This window comes from Barbus barbus (genome assembly GCF_936440315.1).
Source record: "Barbus barbus genome assembly, chromosome: 47".
Taxonomy (NCBI): domain Eukaryota; kingdom Metazoa; phylum Chordata; class Actinopteri; order Cypriniformes; family Cyprinidae; genus Barbus; species Barbus barbus.
In genome coordinates this window covers 6,808,365-6,828,538 of record NC_136725.1, presented here as the reverse complement: position 1 = coordinate 6,828,538, position 20,174 = coordinate 6,808,365, and the positions used below count along the sequence as shown (strand labels likewise).

At 38.3% G+C, this 20,174-nt stretch overlaps 2 protein-coding genes across 2 annotated transcripts in view; one reads left to right on the top strand and one right to left on the bottom strand.

The window, feature by feature from the left end:
* Positions 1-921: 921 nt before the first annotated feature.
* Positions 922-12,042, bottom strand: LOC306865915 (ATP-dependent RNA helicase DHX29-like). Its single transcript, XM_079410766.1, has 27 exons — positions 11,755-12,042; positions 11,486-11,559; positions 10,929-11,042; positions 10,698-10,827; positions 10,467-10,609; positions 9,610-9,750; positions 9,403-9,529; positions 9,145-9,300; positions 8,772-8,943; positions 8,567-8,687; positions 7,878-8,480; positions 6,560-6,703; positions 6,295-6,471; positions 6,034-6,174; positions 5,779-5,923; positions 5,500-5,620; positions 4,563-4,647; positions 4,360-4,448; positions 4,141-4,269; positions 3,661-3,736; positions 3,004-3,228; positions 2,734-2,870; positions 2,554-2,644; positions 1,728-2,045; positions 1,474-1,605; positions 1,201-1,297; positions 922-1,086 (listed from the first exon to the last, which is right to left on the bottom strand). Exons 1-27 carry the CDS (start codon positions 11,903-11,905, stop codon positions 1,031-1,033), a joined length of 4,095 nt encoding a protein of 1,364 aa, XP_079266892.1. The 5' UTR covers positions 11,906-12,042; the 3' UTR covers positions 922-1,030.
* A 215-nt stretch (positions 12,043-12,257) lies between these two features.
* Positions 12,258-20,174, top strand: part of LOC306865525 (exosome RNA helicase MTR4-like) — a 37,439-nt gene continuing 29,522 nt past the window's right edge. Inside the window, exons 1-11 of the mRNA XM_079410186.1 lie at positions 12,258-12,423; positions 13,314-13,451; positions 14,873-14,939; positions 15,014-15,076; positions 15,161-15,273; positions 15,361-15,535; positions 15,620-15,710; positions 16,758-16,882; positions 17,141-17,239; positions 17,579-17,696; positions 18,732-18,863. Of these exons, the coding sequence (XP_079266312.1) occupies positions 12,326-12,423; positions 13,314-13,451; positions 14,873-14,939; positions 15,014-15,076; positions 15,161-15,273; positions 15,361-15,535; positions 15,620-15,710; positions 16,758-16,882; positions 17,141-17,239; positions 17,579-17,696; positions 18,732-18,863 (1,219 nt within the window). The 5' untranslated portion in view covers positions 12,258-12,325. The remainder of the gene's footprint in view (positions 12,424-13,313; positions 13,452-14,872; positions 14,940-15,013; positions 15,077-15,160; positions 15,274-15,360; positions 15,536-15,619; positions 15,711-16,757; positions 16,883-17,140; positions 17,240-17,578; positions 17,697-18,731; positions 18,864-20,174) is intronic.

Genomic DNA, 20,174 nt, shown 5'->3' with positions numbered 1-20,174 from the left:
ACGACCACAAACTCTTCAGCAGCTGGAAACCTATATCAGGCAAGAAAGGGACCAAACACCAAAACTCCAGAAACTCATAACCTTGATGCCCAGACGTCTTCAAACTGTTTTGAAAAGAAGAGGAGATGCTACACCATGGTAAACATGCCCCCGTCCCAACTATTTTGAGACCTGTAGCAGGTATCAAATTTTAAATGAGCTCATTTTGTGTATGAAATTGGACAATTTCCCAGTTTAAACATTTGTTATGTTATCTGTTCTATTGTGAAGAAAATATTGGCTCATTTGATTTGAAATTCTTTTAGTTTTCATTTTATTCATATTTCAAAAACATCCCAACATTTCTGGAATTCGGGTTCCATTCTATTCTATTCGAGTGGTGAATCAATAAAGCACTGACCACTGATGAATGTGTGGATGAAGACCTTTCCCTGCTGGAAAGAACCATGTGTTGATGAGTTTGTCAGGAAGTACACTAATGTACTTATTGATTATTCAGCTTTATAAGCTTTTAGAACAGACAGACATTCATTTGGAGCCATAAAGCATAAACCATTATTACACTAAGACAATGCTTTTTGTGGCTCTTTTTTTTTTGTTATAAATAATATGAAGAAGATTGCACCCTCAAAGTCCACTATGTCAGAGACATTACCCAAGTTAACTTTTAATGTCTATTATTCATCTATAATAAATGTGTCAGACTTAAGAAATTAATCTTAACCAGTTACATAATTTAAAAGTTGCATTTACAAGACCATAATTTGATATTGCATTCACTTCTATCAATAACAAACCAATTGCATTATAACCACAAGATTGTTTCTCTGCATTCCTACCGGTATTCAGTAAAAAACAACAACAACACCCTGTCAGTCAATTATGATAATTGCTTTAAAGAATACCACAAACTTTTTGTTTGTCTCAAAATATTTTTATTCTGGTTTGGCAATATAATTTACATTCTCACCCCTCAGTGTGGTTCGTCACCATTTCAGTAATTCATGATTGAAAACAAGCAGGCAGTTCCTCAGAGCATGTTTTCTGACTTGATCAGTTCTGTGATGATTTGTATGGTTTTCTCATCTAAAAAGAATAAAATTAAAAGGCATCATATGTGTTCACACAACAGAAAGACTGCACCCTTATTCTACAAATATATAAAATAAAATAAAAATAATTTATTCAATAACAAGTTACCTTCCAAATTCATTTTTGGGTTGGCCAATTTCCTCTCCAGGAGGGAGTCGATCAGTTTGCGAAGGTGTTTGAAGATCACGCCAATTCTGACTGGAGCCTGATGGGAAATTAAACAGTGTTAACTGTTATTATTAGAGTTATCTTACAGTCTGACAACCATTTTATGATGCATCAGTGCTCTTACCAATGAAGCGATCAATGCAAATCAGGCAACCCAACCAAGCATGGCTAATCAATGAGAAACAAGACACACATACAAAAACTTTCCCTCACCTGGAAGTAAATCCATCCATCCAGAGAGATCAGTCTCTCCCTGTGCTGCACGTCAATATCACCTCCAAACAGCAGCATTGATAAAGGAGAGATCAACGTAGTGTCTCTTAGAAACACCTTAGTATATTTCACCTGTAGGCAAGATCAGAAAATAGTGGTTCAAATCACAAATGTATGAATGATCAGGATAAGAGATTTTTTTCAAGAAGTGTCACGAAAGGTCACAGTTATATATTAAAGCTAGTCCAACGCACCTTTTCCTGGAAGAGCAGCCAACCGTGGGTCTGTAGGAAGCGGTTGACTGAGGAGGGGTGAACGTGGGCCTTTCCCTGAGCCGTCTCAACCACACACGCCACCTGCTCCTGAATGTCCAGAGAGGGAGTGCAGAGGATACGGCCCACGCTGTCATACAGACCTGCCATCAACACGGCTTTGAGAGCAGAGACGTCCTGCTTGGAGAGCGAGCCGAGGGCTTTAGGTTCAGCGCTGGGCCGAGAGCGAGGAGTTCGGCCGGGCTTCGAGGCAACGAAACCAGCCAGTGCCACCATCCTAATGAGCTCATGCTTCACATCCTGAGGAACAAGTTAAATACTAAAAGGTTAGGGGCCGGTTTAATGTATTGCCTCTAAATATTCAGAAATATTCAAAATTCCAACATTCCCTTGAACACACTTCAATTTGTGAATTAATTCAATACATTAATACTTTTTGTGACAAAGATAAAAAGAAATAAGGTGTATCTATGTATCTGTCATTTTAGTTTTAATATTTTAGTATTTGAAAACCGTTTCCGAATAATCAGTGTGGTGTTCCCAACATACAGGAAGCCGTTTTGTGATAGAAAACCACAAAACGGAAAATAATAACACATATTTGAGATATTTTATCTACAAAAATATGTTTGAAATATTTTTTTTTCTTATTTTTAAAATCATTTTAGGTAACTGAAATAAAGCTGAAATAAAATAAAATATAAATTATAGATGAATATACACATTTGTGTATATTGTACTTTTGTCAGATCATGATGACTGTGCTAATGAATCAGCAAGTGTGTTAGGAGCTGTAAGAGGATGTCACCTCGATGGTCATTAGAGCGGTGCGGTTCAGGAAGTGTCTCCGGCAGTAAGCCATCTCAGCACGCGTTCCCTCGCTCCGAGAGCTCCTCCACCTGTGAGCAGTAACTTCATTACAATGATTTCACTTTCTTTCTACACATACCGCCAATACAGTACTGTTCTGATGAACAAGTGTGATTACCCAAGGTAAGCATTGTAGATGGTCATGTGATCAGAGTTTGCGACTGATAGAGCAGATTTGGCCAGATTGGCCTCCTCCTTTCTGCCCATAGGAGTAACAAAGGGGGACTTCTCAGACATGGCCGCTGCGATGGTGGCCTGAATAGTAAAAACAAACAAAAGATGTTATTCAATGCATCCTTCAATAATATTCCACAGGAGAAAGAAAATCGAACATGTTTGGAACGATGCAAGGGTGAGAAATGATGACAGAAATGCAAAAAATGCTCACAATGGGTTCCAGGCAGCCAAAGATGGCACCAAAGATGAGCATTTTGCCGATCTTGACGTTGACAGGAAGGGCGGCCAAGTGATGGCCGAGTGGTGTGAGGGTGTAGCTTTCTAGCTGACAGGCGCCGATCTTCCTCAGCAGACTGACAGCGTTACACACGGCCTGCTGCTGAGGCGCATCGAGAGCTCGACACAGGAAATCCTCTGGAGAACCATATTCACACTTCTGTTCACACATACACAGAGGTGAGAGAAGACGGTTTATGACTAATGGAAAAGATGCTTTATATGCACTACTTGCTTTAATAATGTTACAAAAGATTTGTTATTTTGAACTTTCTATTCTTAAAAAACTCTGATTGTTAATGCATTTTGACACAAATATGAAGCAGCACAACTGTAATAATCAGAAGTGTTTCTTGAGCAGCAAATCAGCATATCAGAATGATTTCTGAAGGATCATGTGACGCTGAAGACTGGGGTAATGATGCTAAAAATTCACAGGAATAAATTAGATTTGAAAATAGATTCAAATAGAAAACAGCTATTTTAAATTGTAATAATATTTCACAATATTAAATACAACCTTGGTGAGAATATCTTCTCGACCACAAACTTTAACAGTTAAGTAGTTTCAAAAGATAAAGTTGGTACTTAACATAATATGAAGGCAAAGCTCCTCCAAAGGCACTCTGAGAATCTCAGGAATGGAGTAGTCTATGAAGCTCTCAAATCTGTTGTGGGATACAGACACGTGTGGTATGACAGTATATACATTATACATACATAAAATATATAAATCAGAACTTATAATATTAGTCTTAATGTTTTGAGTCTTTTGTTTAAGTATTACATAGTGCGAAGCTGTTTTGGCATTTGTCTGGGTTAAATAATATTAACAGATACAACTTTTGATTGTAATATTGTATAAGCAAAAATTCAAACTATGATTAATAAATGCTTTAGAAGTATTTTCACTGTTAGTTCATGGTAACTGATGTAGATAACTAATTTTAACAAATGGAATTTACTCATATAATATTCCCCCTAAAGTATCTTTGACTGGATATCACCAAACAAAATGAAACGTTGGTACTCTATGGGCCACAATCTGTAAAGCACCTCAGTGGCGTTGTACCTGAATTTGGGATAAAGGCGGAAACAGAAGCCCTCTCGAACACGTCCTGCTCTCCCCTGTCTCTGCAGAGCGCTGGCTTTACTCACAAACGTCTCCACCAGAGAGCTCATCTGACTGCTTTCATGATATCTGACACCACAAATGCAAGATAAGCACTAACATTCAAAACCACCAGACTGCAGACAGACACTATATCAGATATGTTCTGGGCCGGCTCACCGATTCTCTTTAGTTTTTCCTGTGTCGATGACGAAGACCACGTCAGGAATGGTGATGCCTGTCTCAGCGATGTTTGTGGACAGAACGATCTTCAAGAGAATATGAAGATGTGAGAATACATATTACATACTGCAGAAATAGTAAGAGTGGTGTGTAGTTTGCTCTTCTGAATGGAGCCCTGATAACACAATACATTGCAGTACCTTTCTGACTCCAGGAGGGGGCACTGTAAACGCAGAAGACTGGTCCTGAGATGACAGTGTGGAGTGGAGGGCAATCAGCTTGTATCTAGATGCAAACAAACACAGTCTTGAATAAAAAAAAATAAGTTTCATGCCATATTCAATTTGACAAAAATATGAATTTCCAATGTTTTGCCAACTAAAAAAAAAAGGACACCCAGGTTGGACTGTATGTCTGTCCCTCAGAACTTTTTGTTCTTGTCAAATTAAATCTGGCATCTTCAGTGACTAATATCTAAAGTAAATATCTAAGAAAATCTTCTCACTCTCAGGCCATCCAAAATGTAGTTTGTTTCTTCACCTGACTAGATTTGGAGAAATTTAGCATAACCTCACTTGCTCACCAATGGATGCTCTGCAATGAATGGGTGCCGTCAGAATGAGAGTCTAAACAGCTGATAAAAACATCACAATAATCCACACCGCTCCAGTCCATCAATGAATGTCTGTAAGCAAAAAGCTGTGTGTTTGTAAGAAGGTGTTTTAACTTTAAACCATCACTTTTGACCAAAATACCAGTCCATAATTCATAATAACACTTCCTCCAGTGAAAAAGCCCATCCCCTGTTCTCCTCTAATTTCAAAATCCACCCACATATTTGTTTATACCTGTTTGGACTGTTTTCATTTGTAAACTGTGCTTGATAGGTGATATATGTGCTTGAAATATTTCTCTGGATTTCTTGGATTATTGTGCTATTTGTATCAGCTGTTTGGACTCTGATTCTGACGGCACCCATTCACTGCAGAGGATCCATTGGTGAGCAAAATGAAATGTTAAATTTCCCTAAATCTGTTCTGATGAAGAAACAAACTCAGCTATATTTTAGATGGCCTGAGAGTAAGTTATGTTTTTTGGGCAAACTATTCCTTTTAAGTAAATTTAGGTAGGAGTTACCGGTCCTTGGAGCTGAACCTCTTGTCGGAGGTCAGTAGATCATGCAGCTGTTGAATATGAGCCAGGCCTGGGAGGAAGATCAGAACCGCACCATCCACATTACGAAACTGCGGTGATTTATCTGAGGAAAAGAACCAGAGATACTTCATTTACTCATTAAAACCATTAACAAGTAGATTTCTTTGAGGAAAGACACTGCTAATAATACAGTATGGATCCTAATGAAGCACATATAACTGCAGACTCTGTGCTTACAGTACAGTACGTGTGTTATATTACCCAGGTATTCCAGTAGGTCTAATATCAGATCCATATTTATCTTATTGGGGTTCATATACTGCAGGACGTGTCGCGTCCGGCTGCTGAAGTGATCTAGCTCAGGGCCCAGATCCCAGCCGGAGCCAGTGTCCCTCACGATCAGCTCCTGAACACAAAACAACGCAAACATTTACAATGAAACGCCACAGAATAACCTTATACACGCTAAACAGATAAGGTATAGATAGACAGATTCTTCTGGATTTCTGTTCTAACCTGGTGCTGAACAGTCTTTCCTCCCTTCTGTGTGATGTTGATGCTGACCTCCTCTTCCTCCTCCACAAACTTCTGACTGTACTCCGAGTCCTGCTCCAGAACATAACCCATCTCCTCCACGATATCCTCCAGGTGAAACACCTGCTATCACAGTTTGTCATTATGTTTGCTTTTTTACCAATTTATAATATAAAATAAATAACGTATAAACATGCGTATGTATGTTACAGTATGTAAGCATATATTTTGATATAATCTTGCCTCCACAGGGAAAGTTCTGCCAGGTATGGTGACCACAGGACAGCGGTTGAAATAGCTGGCAAACTTTTGACAGTCGACTGTAGCACTCATCAAAATCAAACGCAGATCCGAGCGCTTATGGACCACTTCTTTTAGTATGGTGAGGAGGAAATCTGACTGGACGCTCCGCTCGTGAACCTACAATATTGAGACATGATTTTGGGGTTAAACGGTGCAGCATTAAGTGTACACTGTAGGTTTATTGATATATTTGTGTGTGCATCACCTCATCCACGATGATGTGTGTGAGGGAGCTGAGGAGCCGGTCCTGCTGTAGTTTGCGCAGCAGAACTCCAGTGGTGCAGTACAGCAGTCGTGTGGCTTCCCCAGAGCGGTTCTCCATTCGGATTTGGTATCCACACAGTGAACTCTGTAATGCAAAAATTCAGTGACATTATTAATATGGTTTCTCTGCCTTAAACGACCATTATGACACTTTAACTGCAGTTCTGTCATTTTGCAAGTCAAGTCCTAAGAAATTATTTAAAAAAACCTTTAAGAAAAGCAAAAATGGGATAACTCAAAAAATGTCATGTGGTTTAACTGTAATATTTATTTTTACTTACACTCTTGGGTTTATTATATTTAAAAAAAATAATGATACATGAAAAAAAAAGTAAATATATTTTTCAAAGTAAAATGTATTATGTTCCCAAATATCACAAATTACTCATTCATAAATATCATTAAGGTTGTGAGGAGTCACACCATGTGACATTTTAAAACCAAAAGAAAAATTAACAGAAATCAAGAGACTATCAGAGACTATTTAGAGACTATTTTAGAGACTATCGGGCTAACTGACCTTGATAGACAGTCATGGGCTCCCTCTCTATGATATAATTTCTTGTTAAATTCTGTATAAAGTTCCTATAAAAGTGATGCCGAATTACTTAAAGCTTTCGTTTTATAAAGAATTAAGCCGTTTTTTTTTATATTATATATAAAGAATAATTAAAAGAAATAATACAATTATATATATATATATATATATATATATATATATATATATATATATAATTATTAAAAAAGAAAATAAATAATAAAGCATTGTCAAAATGCTTAAGGTTTCAATTTTATAATTTTATTAAGCAGTTTTGTTAAAATATGTTACATAAATAACAATTAGGACCAATGATAATAATAATAATAATAATAATAATAATTCATTTTATTTCTTTATTATACTATAAGGACAGTGTATCATTCTGACATTTGTAATCTCCCCACACCCTAAAAACATCAACAATTTATTTTAATAGTGTTTTAATCAAGTAGTTGTATGCATGTAACTGCATTTTTAAATCTTTTTTTTTTCTTTTGACATGAGAGACATATACACACACACATACATACATATATATATATATATATATATTTAATTATTATTATTGGGTAAGCCTCTTGTGTCTCTTTTGTGGTTTTCCACACAAAAGTTTGACTACTATCGCATAACACCACATTATTAGGATGAACACCATTATTAACAATATATATGTTTTTCCACATAAACTGTTTCATAAGTTATCTTCCGGAGATCTAACCTTGGCTCCCGGTCCGTCCTCGCTCCCAAGCTCCTGCGACACCCTGCTGGCCAGACTCATGGCTGAAATCCTTCTGGGCTGCGTCACCACCACATTGCAAGGCTGTGCGGCCTCCCCATTAGCCAGGAGCTCCTCCAGGATGAACTGAGGAATCTGTGTGCTCTTCCCGCTTCCCGTCTCCCCAGCGATCACCAGCACACGGTGGCGACGCAGAGCCTCCAGCACCTGCTGTCGGTGCTGGAAAACAGGCAGCTGCTCCCTCTCAGCCAGCAGCCTGCGAGCCAGAGCCGAGCTCCTCAGTTTGAGGAGCAGCCTCCGGGAAGCCTCCTCCGCCTCAAGGCCTCCTCCGCGCTGGGGCTCGTGGTCCTCCTGCATGTCCAGGTTCTCCCAGGAGTCCTCCGGTTCGGTGTCCTGAAGACATTCCTGCGGCATGGGCTGCGGTTGGAGGGTCTGCTGCTGTTTGAGGTGGGAAAGCAGACGTGCGATGAACTGGTCGCGTGGTTTGTTGATGGCGGAGAGGGTTTGCTCCTCTTCTTTTTGCTCACTGTCTCGCCACTCAAGCCACACGTCACGAAAGGTGGGCGGCAGAAGCTGATGCACCGACTAATGGAGATCAAAGTAGGGATAGAATGAATGAAATACATAAACTGTATGTTTAATATGTGTGAATATAGTGTTTTGAAACTCACCTGTCCTTTGACTAGGTTATAAAGGGCAAGCGTGGCTCCTAAGTGCTGTGCCTGCATGCCGTCTTCAGTCAGGATAGTGGGACAAACCACTAAAACGTCATTAGGCCTCTGAATACGAACTCTGACAGGAATGACACATAACCAGACACTCAAATCTGCATTCAATATACAATTAGAATCCAGATGCAATTTTAATGCAACATACTTGCATTTCCAGTATCTGCCGACTGCAACTTTCTCAAAGGATGGTGGAGGGCTCTTCGGGAGGTTCTTCCTGCACCAATCAATCAGAAACTGTTTTGGCGACTTGCCAGTCCAGCTCCTTGATGTGTAGTCAAAGTTACGAATGTCTTTGGGCTCTTTCTTCTTTTTCTCAGCTAGAGTATCAACAATGACAAATCAGATTGACACAGTTAAAAATAACTGTCAAGACATAAAGAAAAAAAACATTGATATCTGGCAATGCACTACCTTGGCACAATAACAGCATATCACAGCATAAAATGCAATATCAATCAAACAAAAATAAATAACAAAGGATACATTAAAATGATACGATGATACAAAAATGATCTTACCTTTCTCTGCTGGTGGTGTGTCTGCTTGCTCGAAAAGGTTGAAGTTGAGCTCCTCCTTGCCATCAGTGAATGTAACTGGCTTCTTTTCCTCTTTAGGAGTGTCTTTAACTTTGATAGCCGAGTTAAACATTGGATGATTCTCCAAAAACTTCATTTCTGTAATGTAAACAAACATTACTGAGAAACAAATTCATGGCAACACTTTCTCAAGTTCTGCAATGAACAAATGCCCTGAAAGGTAGAAAACGCTACAGAGACCTTGCTGGATGACTCTGATCCGATCTTGTGCTGTCCTCTGCCCTGCTTTGTCTTTCTTGGCTTTAGATTCTGCAGCCATCTCCTTCGCATCATACAGCTGAGCGGTCAGCAGCAGGTATCTGTCATTCTGCGGGAGGAGCATGAGAACTTATGGGAAGCTGCTGATATAATAGTGACAATGTGGAAACCAGACTGAGTAAAACTCACGGGATCAAACTTCTCGTCCAGCTCTGGGTTAAACACACTTGTGTCCTTGTCTTCATCTTCTTCACTGCTCTGATCTTCAGACTGTTCAGCGTAGCGCAGTATCCACTCCTTCATACTGTCACCGTTGTCTTTTACAGAAGTCTGTCATTAAATAAAATGTATTTGAGCTTTCTTAAATCTCAAAAGATTAAATGAATAGTTCACCCTAAAATGAAAATTTCCTGAATTTTTTTTTTTTTTTATCGTAGCAGATTTGGAGACTTGCTCTCCAATGGATCCTTTGCACTGAATGGGTGCCGTCAGAATGAGAGTCCAAAGAGCTGATAAAAACCTCACAATAATCCACACCACTCCAGTCCATTAATTAATGTATTGTGAAGTGAAAAGCTGAAACCATTTCTTCCACATAAAAATGAATTCACTATCCATAATATTGCTTTCTCTCATCTGAATCAGGAGAGAAATATGAACAGATCAAGCACCGTTTACAAGATGAAGCATTATTATGGATTATGCATGCATATTTTGGCCAGAAGTTAAAACATCTTAATGATGGATTTGATTATTACAAACACGCAGCTTTTCACTTCACAAGACATTAATTGATGGAGTGGTGTGGATTACTTGTGGATTATTGTGATGTTTTTATCAGCTGTTTGGACTCTCATTCTGACGGCACCCATTCACTGCAGAGCATCCACTGGTGAGCAAATGATGCAATATCTTCAAATCTGATGAAGAAACAAACTCATCCACATCTTGAATGGCCTGAGGGTGAGTAAATTGTCAGGAAATGTTCATTTTTGGGTGAACTATACCTTTAAGGAAAATGTGATTCTCATGACACTTTAACACACCTTTGCCTTTGGTTTCTCCTCCTCTTTAGACGCTTCTTTCTTGGTCACTGTTTGTTCCTCGTCTTCTTTAGGAGGTTGGAACTTAGGGCGACTCTTCTGTTTCTCCTCCTGCATCTTTTGGCTGAATCCCTCCGGTAGCTCATCTTTAATTACAGAAAAGCAAAAATCAAAACCAGGGTTTATGTTTAAAGAGCAGTATGCAAGTTTGGGACTACAATCTGAACCTTTTACCGTCTCTGAGATTCAGACAGAGCCAGTCGAGCGCTGAGTGCAGGTCGCCTCCATACAGCATACTGCTCTTCATGGCCTCCTCGATGTGCTCGGTCTTGAAATGGAACTTCTGCAGGGCTGTATACAGATCCTGCCAAACAATGATGGATGTTCTTCAGACAATCTTACATAATAAATAACAAAAAATATGGTTTATTTTTGGCAATTAAAGATGAAACAGAAGCGAATTACAAGCAACTTTTTGGAGGTGAGTCTCCCAGATATTGGTCCTTTATCTGCATATTCTTGTCTGTATTCATTAATTAACTTGATCACCTTCTTCTCCAGTTCTGGTTGGATAACAACCTGCAAACAGGCAAAAAAAACAATTAGTATTGTAAGACAAGGCACAGACGCATATTGTCAAAAAAGACGGTGATGCCCAAACAGACATTCAAAATTTGGGGTTTTATTAAGATTTTTGAATATTTTAAAAGTCTCTCATGCAAGGCATTTCTTTGAAATAGAAATGTTTTGTAACAATATAAATGTATTTACTGTCACTTTTGATCAACTGAATGGAATGAGTCCTTGCTAAATAAACGGATTCATTTAATTGTAGTGTATATTTGTGCGCTCAAATGCATTAATGTGTCAGAAAATTACGGTGCAGAATTATTTTTTGCAGGTCAGTTTTAACAAATGATATTTTTAGACAAGTAGATTTTAATTTTTGAAATTTACAGTATGTTTTCATAGCAAACTGAATCAAGGAAATTCATATATGACCTCTTTAATGTGAGACTTACCTTCAGTATTGATTTATCAGACACACTGCTAGTGTCAGTCTGTGCATTAGTGTTAAGACTATATGTTTTGGGAGCTACAAGAGAAAAAAAAGATCAAATGTTAAAGGAATTTGCAGACAAACTGTCACATATTATGAAACTATGCAAAAATGACTGCATAAGAACCTACTGATTATAACATTAAACTGTACATCTGAATTCAAATAAATTAAATTTTGAATCATATAGTATCCTATTTAATCAATTCCATTTTTTCAATGAAGTCTGACCTCTGGGTTTGTTTTCCTTCGAGGTTGATTTGTCATTATCTGGTCTCTGTTGCTGTTTTTTGCCGGTGGTTGCATTCACAGGAGCAACAGCAGCAGCAGCCGGCTGCACACTCGTGGGAGCTGCTGCTGACTTCTTCTTCTTCCCACCCATTGCGAAAACAAGTGTGTGTTACTGATCAATACACAAAATTAACCACATTTCTATAAAGACAAATGTATTGCTGGAAACTGGTGAAGAAAACTCTGCTGTCAGCCAGCTAAGCCAACTCTATAGAGTCTGTGAAGACTGAAACTATCGAAGCTCTTTCAAAATAAAAGTTCAGCGGAAACTGTAGAAAACCTTGGATTTTTGGAAGTTTCGTATAGTGTTTATGCAAATAATGTGTTAATTAATTTTTGTTTACTAAAAATACATTCAATTCCAAATTTAAATTACGTCAAATTTCTTATATATTTTTTTTCATTATCTAAAAAAGTCTTTTACCGTTGCTCATGTCACACGCTTGACCCGTCATTTCCGGCACGCGGCCTGCGCGTCGCTCTTCTGTGGGATTTGTGTCTGTTTGAAGTCATGGCGGACGCCTTTGGAGACGATTTGTTCAGCGTGTTTGATGAAGAACAGGCCGCTTCTAGCAAAAAAGCCACTCCAAAGTCCGCAGCTCAGGCAGGGTAGGTGAACGAACGGGATTTGTGATTGTTTTGCGTAACTGAGCTCTAGATACTGTTAGTATTTTGCCTGGTCGTAATGAACACATGTGACGCTCGCGCACAGATAAATAGAACCTAAAGCCCTGTACACTTATAATCCAGCTTTCACCACTTCGTGTTTAGACAGTCTCTTGCTGTTATTTTTAATGCAGTGGTTTTACATAGTTAGGTTTGTGTGCATTTTGTAATGAAGAAGCTTGCCTCTGTAAAATCCCGTAGACTTCTATGTGACCCTGGACCACAAAACCAGTCATAAGGGTCAATAATAATAAAAAAAAGTTTATACATCATATAAAAGCTGAATAAATAAGATTTCCATTGATGTATGATTTGTTAGGACGATATTTGGTCGAGAAACGGCTATTTGAAAATCTGAGGGTGTAAAAAAAAAAATCTAAATATTGAGAAAATCCCCTTTAAAGAAGTCCTTAGCAATGCATATGCAATGCAGTTTTGATATATTTACGGTAGGAAATTTACAAAATATTTTTATGGAACATGATTTTTACTTAATATCCTAATGATTTTTGGCATAACAGAAATGGGATGATTTTGACCCATACAATGTATTGTTGGCTGTTGCTACTTATGACTGGTTTTGTCATCCAGGGTCACATATATTCAAATGACCACCACTCAACTGTCAAGAAACTCAAAAGTAAACACACACAGCCTTTTATCTAGCTATCTATCTGTCCATGTATCTATCTTTCTGTCTATTTATCTATCTATCTGTTAAATTACACTAGAAAATGCTTCGCAATGCCCTGGAGACCACCTAGAATGGTTGAGAAATGTTCAGATGAGCACTGTGTGGCTGTGGAGTGAATCTTTGTTTTTACTTCTAATAGAAAGACTCCTGGTAAAGGCAGTAAACAGCAGAGTGATTCAGGAGCTGCGTGCAAAAGAGAGGCTGACGATGATGGGCCAGATGAGGTGGTGCTCGAGAAAAGACAGAAGCTGGAAACCGTGTCAGCTAAGGAGATCAAGTAAGATTGGCGTACTGCTATGTATATTCTGTACTGCTTCTGATGAGTGTCTGAAATGCTTCTTAAGTGTGCTTGAACAGGTGGTTTTACAGATTAATTGGCACCGATCGTTGCTTTTTGGACCAGCCAGTTATTGGCGTAAATCACGGTTCCTTAAATCTTGCCCTGCGGTTTTATTTTTATTTTATTTTTTCTTAAAGATGATCTCAAATTCTAATCATACTCACCTACCTCTGATTTTTCTAGTTATCCTGAAGACCTTGATTAGCTTGCTCAGGGTTGGGAAATCATTTGTGATCTTTTAATAATATATTATGTAATATATTTGGCACTGGAGGGTTTTACAATTGAATTGAGAAAAGCCTGTTTTCAGTCTTTCAGAGAAAAAAAGAGAAATTATAATTAAAAAAGGTCTGTGTAAGTAGTTGAAGCAAAGTCATTATTTATATTAATTGTATTTGTTAATTACAAAACATTTTCATCAATACTGTAACTTTTGCAAATTATTGTTGTTATTATTCATTATTATTGTGTAATGTTTTAAATGAATTTAGTAGGTGCAGGTGGGTTTTACAATTGAAGCATGCTTTTTTGTACTTTAAAGTCCGTATGAAATCAAAATGTACAATATTTGCTGTATGAGTGCAATTTGCTAATCTTAAAGTGAACTATTAATCCGTGCAAATTAATCCACTGAAAAAAAAAAATAGTTTGTTTTGGTAATCTTAAATCAAAATCTGATAATTTGCTTCCGCTCTGGACTGATCTCAGTTTGACGGCTGTTGCAGGAGGAGTGCAAAAATAAAACCACGCCCTCTATTCAATATTCCATATCAGTTGGAAATACGTCACATACTGAATTAAAGTCAGCAGCAACTTCCGGTTCACGCAGACTTTAAGAAACCAAAAAACATGAGCATGGTGAAATATAATAATATTTAAAAATAATAAATCTGTGTCAGTAGTTCATAAAACAGAATTCTTTTTAAACAAATGTATTTCCAGCTGCAGTCCGTAACTTTTGGCGCTCTAGCTGTTAATAAACAGAACTGCGTGCGTCTTGTGGAAGAACATTGTAGCCGGAGCTACTTCTCTGTGTTCATGTCTGACGAATCGCGCAGGTACTCTGCAGCAGAACCTACTCGAACCAGTCTAAATGGTCCGAATATAAACACTTATTATAGGTGTAGTGATTCAGGACAAGCCAAAAACGCATGTTGTACTCGCTTATTATATAAATTCAGTAAATTTTGAACACAAAGTTATGGACTGCAGCTTTAGCAGTCATTGAGTGGAAATCTAATTTGTTTATACTTTCAGCTGATTTTTCGGTTTTCCAATCTTAATTATCGCTATGGACAAATTCCACTTTTAGTTGACCTGTAGTAATTCTTATCATTTGCATTTGTGTCATCCTTCAGTCTGTCAGAGCTCATGCCTAAAGTGAAGGCGGAGCAGGTGGAGACAGTGGAGGGCTGCACTCATGAGGTAAATACAGAAAAACTGGAGAAAATAATACATCTGTTATATATCCATGTTGTGACCCAATCTTCCTTTCACAGGTGGTTCTTCCTGCAGACGAGGAATACACTCCACTGAAACCACGTGTTGGAAAAGCAGCTAAGGTAATGTAATAAACCTCACTGAACATCCTCAGACAACATCAATGCTTTGCCTTTGTTTAAACAAGTTTTGCTTTCCTAATGCAGGAGTACCCCTTCATACTCGACCCTTTCCAGCGTGAGGCCATCCTGTGCATCGATAACAACCAGTCTGTGCTAGTGTCGGCCCACACGTCAGCAGGAAAGACCGTGTGTGCGGAGTGAGTGTCCATTAGACTAAAATATTGTCTGTGTGCAGTTTTAAAAATTAGTTCCTTAGATCTAAGTGTGTTTCCTTCTGCACGCAGGTATGCCATTGCTCTGGCTCTCCGAGAAAAGCAGCGAGTGATCTTCACCAGCCCCATCAAAGCTCTGAGCAATCAGAAGTACAGAGAGATGTACGAAGAGTTCCAGGATGTGGGTCTGATGACCGGTGATGTCACCATTAACCCCACGGCGTCCTGCCTGGTTATGACCACCGAGGTGAGACGGCAGTCCGTTATCTGCTGCAACATCAACGACTGGTTCTTTAGTTATTTATTGCTTTGTTGGGGTGTTTTCTTTCAGATTTTGAGGAGCATGCTGTACAGAGGGTCAGAGGTTATGAGGGAGGTGGCGTGGGTCATCTTTGATGAGATCCATTACATGAGAGACTCAGGTGGGTTGTATTTAATGTTTAATCGGCAGAAGATGCATAAGTTACATGAAATATTGTTAGTGTACACACAGCAGCTAAATTTGGTTGTCACTTCACCTTCTAGTGCTTAATCCTGTTCTGTACACACACACTTCAGTAATTTATGGGAGTGACAACCACATTCTACAGCCAAAAGTCAGATAGTGATAACCGCATTTGCAGAAATTCTACACAGTGTACACAGACCTGAATGGAACGACTAGTTGTTAATGATGCATTTAAAGGGACAGTTCACCCAAGAATAAAAGTTCTGTCATTATTCACCTTCATGTCGTCCTATACCCGCAAGACCTTCGTTCATCTTCAGAACACAAATTAAGATATTTTTGATGAAAACCGAGAGCTTTCTGACCCTCCATAGACAGCAATGCAACTGACACGTTTAAGACCCAGAAAGGTGGTAAGGACATTGTTAAAATAGTCCATGTGACATCAGAGGTTCAACCTTAATTTTATGAAGCTACAAGAATAATTTGTGCAAAGAAAACAAAAATAACGACTTTATTCAACAATTTCTCCTCTTCCGTGTTGTTCTTCGACGTGTTCATGAGAATATCACGACGCATGAAGAAATTGCTGAATAAAGTTATTTTTGTTTTCTTTGCGCACAAAAAAATTCAAGTAAGGTTGAACCTCTGTCACATGGACTATTTTAACAATGTCCTTACTACCTTTCTGGGTCTTAAACGTGTCAGTTGCATTGCTGTCCATGCAGGATCAGAAAGCTCTCAGATTTCATAAAAAATATCTTAATTTGTGTTCCAATGATGAACGAAGGCCTTACGGGTTTGGGACAAGATGAGGGTGAGTAATTAATGACAGAACTTTTATTCTTGGGTGAACTGTCCCTTTAAATACTTATCAGAGTTGTGTGTTTTCCGTATGTGTAGTGCAAGAAATCACAGTGAATCGGTTACGATTTGACTCCATTAGTGTTGCCAGATCTTGATCTGTTCTGTGTATGTTAGCTGCCATTGAGTTTGTTTTTCTGGGTCACATGACCTGCAGAGCGTGGAGTGGTCTGGGAGGAAACCATCATCTTACTGCCAGACAACGTGCATCATGTCTTCCTGTCCGCCACCATTCCCAACGCTCGACAGTTTGCCGAGTGGATTTGTCACCTTCACAAACAGGTGGATCATCACTCTAGCAAACACTCTTAGAACACTTTAGTAACCACCTAACAACACCCTACAATGCCTTCACAAATAGCAACCACTACTTTTACCAACACACTTTCGCAGTGCTCTAACATCCAGTTTTTAAACTGAAATAAGTACAAAATTACTAAATCTGAAATGAAATAAATTGCAGCTAAATAGAAATTTAAAAACAGAAACTAATGAAAATTTGTCATGCACATAAACAAAAAGTTGCTTGTTTACTTGCAGCCCTGCCACGTGGTGTACACAGACTACCGCCCAACTCCACTGCAGCACTACGTCTTTCCAGCAGGGGGTGATGGACTCCACCTTGTTGTGGATGAGAATGTTAGTATTCAAATACTTTGGAAAGCTGTGTTAACACCTTTATTCCATCATCTGAGACGAAAGTTAAACACACACCCAAATGATCTCGGGTGTGTGCTGTCCTCTGTGTTACAGAATGGGATTTGTGTTCTATTATCCGTCATGGGTGTAGTATTGGAACTATTATTTTAAAAGTGGCACGTCTAGATGTAATTCAACACAGATCCTGAAAGCTGGAATTTCTGTGTGTGTTGAATAACTTCCAAGCCTCAACCAACGCAACAAGCTGATCAAGTTTAAGAAAATATTCCTAGCGTCATTGCAGTTATGTAATCATATTTTTATGGTATCTCTTGTCAGGGAGAGTTCAGAGAAGACAATTTTAACACAGCAATGCAGGTCCTGAGGGACGCAGGGGACACAGGAGGCAACGCTGGGGGCAAATGGAACCCCAAAGGTAGAAAGGGTGGAACCAAAGGTTAGTATTCAACTGTCAACATGAAATCAAAATAACACACTCAGTGTTTTTCCAAGTAAAAAAAGTTTCTCTATTTTAGGATCTGACGCCCACTTTCAAGATCCAATCAATTTGTAATGATTAAAATTAAGTTGGACTCATTAATTAATTTGTTTAATATACTGTTTTACATGGAAATAATATCAGATTTTGCAAGTGCAATGGGTTGTGAACTGTTCCATGTTAAATTGTGTAAGAATGTGCAGTGATGGGCTCTAAACCCTCAATTCAGTCACTAGTTCAGATAAATGGTTAACCTTAGATGGACTCCCATTGATTTGCTGTGAATTGACTGATCTGAAACATCAATATGGCACGGTTTACACCAAATATTAATGTCCATTTTTTCACAAAACGTCAGCTGTTGATTGTTTGTGCTGATATAAAGCACAAAACAGTCTGCAAGGTCACTCCCAAACTTCATCTAAACTCACCACAAAAATGTTCTAAGCATAATCCTCATTGTTATATTGATCAAACTGAACTTCCTATCATTGCATTTTGAGCTAATGCTGAAGCTGAAGTTGAGCTTAATTAAAATTAAATGAATTTCCTCTCCCTGGATTTTACTTTCAGGCATATCTACAATTGGGGATTCACAGATAACGGATAAATGAATGATTTAAAATAAAAACACACACATAAAAGCAGTTTTGAGATTACATTTAACTGTTATTAAAGTATTAGTGTTCAGTGTCACACATTTATACTTTATTTTTGGCACTGTCCTCTTATGAAAAAAGGAAAGGAAAGGGAAGTGGTGTGTGGCCAAGTTTGGTGACCCATATTCAGAATTTGTGCTGTGCATTTAACCTATCCAAGTGTATACCTTCGGGTTACAAGTCCAGCTCTCTATCCACTAGGCCATGACTGCCCCTTTAGTTTATTTTTAGTTTTTTTTTAAAGGGATTATGATTGAATTGCTTGGGCATTAGATGCTGGGAGCATGCTATATGCTGTATTAAAAATAGCTTCTGGTTTGTTTTTTTCTCTTAGGTCCATCCAATGTCTTTAAGATTGTGAAGATGATCATGGAAAGGAACTTCCAGCCGGTGATAATCTTTAGCTTCAGTAAGAAAGAATGCGAGGCCTACGCACTCCAGGTGGCTAAACTGGATTTCAACACAGGTATCAATGTTATAATAATTAATAATGCTCTTTGCTAAGACTATTACTCTTGTTCTTACTTGAATTAAGGCTTTAAATGGATATCTTTCGTCTTTCAGTCACACCCGCAAGGGCTGATTCTTTGGTTAAACTAATCCTTGGAAAGAAACAGAATGTAATTTTTCTTCTTTGAAGAAATATTTGCTTGTTTTTGGTTTTAGAACTAGAAGATTTATCTCACTCTTATTGCTCAAATATGGGCGCAATGATGATTTATCTCTCCTATTAATTACAAAGAGATTAGAAATAATACAAATCATGGCCAAAAATGTCAGAAAAAGAAATGAGCTCAGCTTTGGGCTGTTTTTGGAGAATTTTTCATTTCTGAAACAGTTACTGGGAGTTCATTATCAAATATTCATCTGTTTGAAACAGAATCTGTTACAGAGCCAAACGCATGAACGTGGCCCTTCAGAATCAAAGTCTATTGACGTGTCAAGCCTTCTGTTCCCTTTTGAGAGAAACGGACAGCATGCACAACTTTTAACAGTCTTAAAGTGTCTCCACTTCCCATACTGCTTTGATTAGCAAAACCTAATTGGACTTTGTTTTTAACGTGACTGATGTGGTGCACACAGAAGCGTTGCATTATTGTGGATTTTTAAACATGTTTTGGTTGAGAAATAATGTGCACTCAAGACTAGAAGTCTTTGGCCTTTGATGGTGTATGGGGGATCTCTTCGGACCGCACTAGCAGTCAAACGCACAGCTGTTACTGTTTTGCGAGTCTTGCTTGAGGTGGGGAGAGTGTTTTCATTGGCTCTATCTTAGCACATGTCATCACAAGAGCTTTCCAGCTCAAGCGTGATTTTATACAGGGTTTCCAGAACATTTTCATCATTTCCAGCATGCAAAAGTGGAGTTGGTTTTCTAATCTTTTGAGGAGTTGCTTAAGCAGTGACCACTGCAGATATATTGTGGTCTCAAGTAATGTTGTGGCCATATTGGGATAGTCAGATGCTTGTATTAGTCTATATCATTGGTTCTCAACTGGCTGGTCTGTTCTTTTGTTGATGAAAGGGAAATGCAATCCTAAATGCAAACAATAAAATCACCTAACCATATGGTCGTGCATAAAATAGCTAAATAAACTTGGGACAAGGATAAAGTCCAAAATGTCAAGGTTATACAACTGGCCTGATATCACAAGGCCAGATTACCTTCAGTGCTTTGGTTTGTTTTCAGTATTATTTCTTGGAAGAAAAAACAAAACATTTATTTACCAAATCAAAGTCATGTGGTACAACCGATATACAGACGCTGCAGAAGTCA

What these genes read in the sequence shown, in the direction of transcription:
- LOC306865915 (XM_079410766.1), bottom strand. Translation starts at nt 11,905, where the DNA reads ATGGGTGGGAAGAAGAAGAAGTCAGCAGCAGCTCCCACGAGTGTGCAG. An exon ending in CACACCACCAGCAGAGAAAG is followed by an intron (nt 8,944 to 9,144) that starts GTAAGATCATTT and finishes TTGATACTCTAG; the next exon opens with CTGAGAAAAAGAAGAAAGAG. An exon ending in ATCTACAATGCTTACCTTGG is followed by an intron (nt 2,645 to 2,733) that starts GTAATCACACTT and finishes TACTGCTCACAG; the next exon opens with GTGGAGGAGCTCTCGGAGCG.